The sequence below is a fragment of the Sorghum bicolor genome, chromosome 7, assembly GCF_000003195.3.
Source record: "Sorghum bicolor cultivar BTx623 chromosome 7, Sorghum_bicolor_NCBIv3, whole genome shotgun sequence".
In the NCBI taxonomy this organism is placed as follows: Eukaryota; Viridiplantae; Streptophyta; class Magnoliopsida; order Poales; family Poaceae; genus Sorghum; species Sorghum bicolor.
The window spans coordinates 10731090-10736723 of record NC_012876.2 but is presented as its reverse complement, the minus strand read 5'-3'; the positions used below and the strand labels follow the sequence as shown (position 1 = coordinate 10736723).

The 5634-nt window shown below is 44.7% G+C and overlaps 1 protein-coding gene across 1 annotated transcript; it reads right to left on the bottom strand.

Annotated features, from left to right (window-relative positions):
- On the bottom strand, positions 1 to 2296 carry LOC110436942 (60S ribosomal protein L7-3-like). Its single transcript, XM_021464721.1, has 6 exons — positions 2128 to 2296; positions 1851 to 2033; positions 1349 to 1446; positions 1135 to 1272; positions 480 to 582; positions 1 to 388 (listed from the first exon to the last, which is right to left on the bottom strand). Exons 2-6 carry the CDS (start codon positions 2031 to 2033, stop codon positions 173 to 175), a joined length of 738 nt encoding a protein of 245 aa, XP_021320396.1. The 5' UTR covers positions 2128 to 2296; the 3' UTR covers positions 1 to 172.

The following is a 5634-nucleotide window of genomic DNA, read 5'->3' as shown; positions in this document are numbered from 1 at the left end:
TCGCCAAGAAGCAACTGCAACTGCAAACGTAAACAGGACACAATTCCTAGTGGGAAGTCTTGCTGTATTAGAGCCATGGAACACCAAAATTGCATATCCATCATTATCCATCAACTTACTAGAGTAAAACAACCATGCTGACATAGAATGCATTCTCACGGGATACAAGAGACTAGTTCATCCTCTTGATGAGCTCATTGATGTAGTTCTCACGGTTGCCGGCATCACCACCCTCCACATAGTGGTTCCTCTTCTTCTTGAGGCCACCCAGGGGCGCCTTCAGCTTAAATGGCCAGAGGAAGTTGTTGGCCTCCTTGAAGTGTGGGCCAACTGTCATGATCTCATGCACAAGGTCCTCAATGCAGATGATATTGTGCTTCCCAAGGCCCTAATGAACAGAACATAAACAAAAAATATTTAAGGCTGAAATTCAAATGTGGATCTGATCAGAATCAGCACAGTAGTTGTAGATGGCAAACCTCCTCGATGACATTGTTGTTGCTAAGTGGAATCCTCTGCTTGTTCAGCTTCCCATAACCTCTCTTGTAGATCAATTCCCTAACACTCTTCAGGTTCGGGTATCTGGAAATGAAACATGGATGTTCAGACTTCAGGACATCAAATTAATAAGTGGAATTTCTGTCTTCCGATTTTTTAAAAAATCAGGCATCTGGCCCTGCAGGCCAGTTTTATGTGAATATGGAATAACTAATGCAACTCTGGAAAAGTTGGTACATCTATCACGTCAATATACAGGTTACAGTACAGTTAATAAAGGAACCAAAGTGGCTAAACAAATTGAATTCATGTTCCATTCTTTGGACCCAGAAGCAACCTGAATAACCAACGCAGCAATAAGATTTGGCAAATATATTTGCCTTTCCTCAAGAACAGAAAAACACAAAGCACAAACATTTTTATGAACATGTTAATTTAAATTGAATAAACAACATAGATGTGTGAAAAAGATAAAAAAAATGACAAATCGGCACTTTTTTACACCTCAACTAAGAAATCACAACATGAACCAACAGCAATTCTAGCAGAAAACTATAAGCCCAAGAATAAGTGAACAATGCAACATAATTGTGTTCCAACATCCTTTGGGTGGCAGCTAAATTTATACAAACTTACCCATACGCAACATATGGCTCCACCCTGCGCAGCATGTTAATGGTTGCCTTGTTAACCTTGAGGAAGACACCATTGAAGATCTGCCTCAAACGCAGGAGCTGCAAGATCTTGCGGGTCTTGGGGTGCATGGCATTGATACTACACATCACATTTGACAACAATCAACACTTGAGCATTGCAAGAGAATCTGCAAAGTGATGAGACAGAACCATACCCACGGATGCGGACCACAAACAGAAGCTTGGCCTCTGGGCTTACATAGAACCCACCCTTCAGCCGGGCCTCACGCTTGAGCTGCACAAGCTCCTTCTCCTGCACGAAGTGCAAATATATCACAACAGATTCTCTAAGGTCGTACCTTATTAATACAGAAAGCAGAACTCTTTCACAACAAGTACTAATCGGCAATGTCATCCTATATCCCAACAGCAACGTTATCTTATATCCCAACTGAAACAGACACGATCAACATCGATCAACATGGTGACTAGATATAACTGTCAAAAACAGTGCAGCAAACCCATTTCGATCCAACACTGCTACGCGCACACCAATTTCAGACGGATGCGATTCTTATATGAAACAAAAAAAATCAACTCGCCAGATCGGACGCAGACGCTACATCGTGGTAGCAACACTATTCAGCTAATTAAGCAGAGCAGGGAGCAGCAAGGAACTGCGAGATCGAAAGAAAAGAGGGCACACAGCGTGGTTACCTGGGCGTCGTACTCCTGGGCGTACTGCTTGGCGCGGGAGAAGATGATCTTGCGGCTCTCGAGCGCCTTCTTCCTGTCCGCGAGCGCCTTCTCCTTCTTGTCCGCTGCCCACTGCTCCTCCCGCTTGCGCTTCCGCAGCACAGACTCCGGGACCACCGCCGCCTTCGCCTCCGCCGCCGACATCTGCGCAGAGAGCCCAACGAAAACTCAGATCCGCGCCCGCGCGCGGGCTAGGTTTGGGAGGGGGGGAGGCGGAGGCTGGCGCAGCAAAGCCTACCTCGATGACCTGCGTGTGGGTGAAGAGAAGAAGAGGAGGCCGGCCGCCGAGGTGGGGAGGAGAAAGGAAGTGGCGGCGGCGGCGCGGCGAGAGGAGAGTACTTATGGGAGAGCGAGGGTTTTTTCTCTGCTCGCTAGGGTTAGGGTTTGTAACCGATCGGACGGCTGCGGTTGGCGGGCTGTTGTATCCGACGGGGAAGGAAATTGAACGGTGACGAGTTGGGCCCCGTTCAGATCGAAGTTTTGGGCCTCATCTGGCCCAGTTGGGGCTGAGGATTTTGGTTCATTTGAGACGTTACATTCAGTTAGGCCTGATCCCGAGGTTGGAGAAATGGGTCAAAGTTTTAGCTTTCCAAACTGGGCCTTGTTTAGTTCCCAAAAATTTTGCAAAATTTTTAAGATTCCCCGTTACATCAAATCTCTAGACGTATGCATTGAGTATTAAATATAGATGAAAATAAAAACTAATTGCACAGTTTGGTCAAAATTGACGAGATAAATCTTTTGAGCCTAGTTAGTCTATAATTGGACAATATTTGTCAAATACAAACGAAAGTGCTGTTATTCCTATTTTGCAAAAAAATTTGGAAGTAAACAAGGCCCTGATGAAATGGGTATTTCGCAAGTACTCCCTCCATCCAAATTGTAAGTCATTCCAAAAATCTTGTAGAGTCAAAGCATTTTTACGTTTGACTAAAATTATAGAAAAAAATACTAAGAATTGTAACGTAAAGTGAGTATACTATGAAAATATAATTAAGAAAGAATCTAATGATACTTAGTTAATATCATAATAATTATTATTTTATCATATAAATTCGGTCAAACTTAGAAAAGTTTGACTTTCTAAGATTCTTGGAATGACTTACAATTTGGGATGGAGGAAGTATGAAATTTGTAGGATTTGTTCTTTTTCTGATTGCCTGTGTGCTACCAAATGTGCAGCATTAGGCAAAAGAAGCAAATGTGATCTGCGTTGCATAGGAAAAATATCCGTAAAATATTCATGGAAGCACGAAGACAGAAGTTCTACATATTTATTTATGTTTATCTTTTCTATAAATTTTGAAAGACTATTTTAAATGCAGTATTATTTTTTTTAGATCAATTAAATGCAGTATTATTCGAACTCTTGATATGTCAATTCACATATCATCAACATTTCTTCAAAAAAAGGGGGACAATGAAACGTTAAACAACTTTACAAAGCTATATAAATGAGTGGTGCCACTCGATCTAGCGAAGCTGATGTTGCTTGTTTTTTTTTTGACAACACTGATGTCGCTTGTTCACATGTGAAATAAATACATGATGAGGCATGTGGTGTTGGGATCATTGCAGGGTGAAACGACCCAGATTTTTCCACAAAGGGAAAAATCCACAGATTCGAATTATAATGTGATAATTCAAAAATTGAACCATCGCATTATCATATATCAGCTGTTATCGTAGTCATACATCGTGAGAAACAAGATTACAACACATTTGCTTTACAACTCTTGATTAACAAGCTTATTACATTGTTTTTCTAGCGGAAACACACGCGAGTCTTTGTCAGAGTCGATGTAGCGCGACAGCGGTGAAGGCTCCTCCTTCACGGACAATCATCAGAGTCGGCGTAGTTTATCAGCGGGCGCAGCCTTCATCTCTGAACCAAACTTGAGCGCAGGAACGAGACCACCTAATCCTTCTATTCTCCGTAGTTATCGTCATAGATCACGTTCAAAACCTGCTAAACAATTTTCAGTACGATTTGTACTGGCCACTGGCTCCCACCCTATGCTTTTGCGTAGCTTTGTGGTAGGTGGAAATGCAAAGGGTATATCAAGAGGCCTATGTATAGCTGTAGTTTTTCCTATGCAAGTTCATCAATATTTTATAATAATAATTCATCAAGTTTTATTCCATCTCATCCACACATCCATCCATCCATCCCATCACACACATCTCACCACACTCTCACTCTCTAGGCGGCAAGTACGACTCCCGCTCGTGCCTTGCCTCAACGGCCAACGCCGGATCCAACACAAACCCAGGGGGAGGTAGAAAGGACTCCTCTCACTAGTCAAGCGAAGCGGAACATAGGAAAGGTCCATAGCCGAGAAGACGGCATATGTATCGATCGATCAACCAAACTCTGCAGAGGTTTACACTAACCACAAGATCACCATCATCGACGAACCGGCTCGTCTAGGCTGATACCGGGCTGCCTTCCAACTAAATACGATGCCACCCTACCACTCAGGACTGGGGCCATACCGGAGTACCACCGGCATGCTGAGACTGTGAGGCGTAGTACCGGGCCCCCAAAGGTCACTACGCTGTCTTAGGAGGGTGTGGGTCCTCATGCCCGTACCTCCCTACACTATCCGCTATCAACCTAGTAGTAGTGGCACCGCACTAGCTGGTCGTACATCCGTCCCGCACCATAATAAGGCGAGTGGCGTGTAAGGCTTCCTACGAACCGGTTCTCAGAACATCTCAGTCCTTAGGGTAACCGAACAGGACATCTTCACGAGGAGCCAGCCGATGCCCCTCTCGACGGGACACCCGGCTACCCCGTGCTATACAGCACCTCCCATCCCGGTGCTTCGTCCCACGAAGACACTCCACTCCGGGACCTCTCCCTGTCACATGTACCCGCCACAGGTATCTCTCATGGAGAACGCCCAGGTAGCGTTCCCCGGCAAGACTTGTCCCAAGACTCGTCGTAAATCCTGCTCGGTCGACTCGACCCTCACCACACACCCAAGACACACGCCAAGATCTCCCCATATCCATTATCCATTTCTTAACCAGTTATCGGCACACGTGCCTTATCCACTCACATCCAATCCTCCACAATGCATCACATCACAGATATAATGCGTAGTAGAAGCAGTAGCAAGTAGTATGCAAGCATCTAACCTAACAGCGGGTGTGCGAGGGTTATAGGTTGCAACAAGGCAATGGCTCACAAGCATTTCTACCATGCAACCTATCATAGTTCATTTGCATAAAAGTAAAGCACTAGCATCTATAATATTGCATGTCTAATAGGATTCTACGAGGTTGGGTGGGACGTGGCACCTGTCGAGTGACATTTCCAAGATCCTCAGTTCACTTGTAGTTGTACTCATCCAAGGTCTTTCTCCTATCTGCATGTCCTTCCTTCAACTGGTTCCGATTCGATCAACGCTACCCGAAGCAACTACCTCGTAAACGACAAACAAGGCGAAACAATCAATCCACTAGTCCTAGAAAGACTGTGAGAAGAGGCGACAAAACACTGAAGCACAACTACACTGAAAGAGCACCGAAAGGAAAACGGCTTAGCCCTCTCGGTGGGTGTCCGATCCCTGGGCTAAAAGAAACGGAAATGGTTGTTCACCAAGTACAAGCTTGAGTCTTAGCCTAGCCGGTACTTCCCGGGTCGATCGTGTCGACCTGTACGACTTTAATAAATGGCTTAGACTCTAACTCATTCTAAGAAAACACCACAGCTTACGGTCTTTCGATCCAAGTGTCA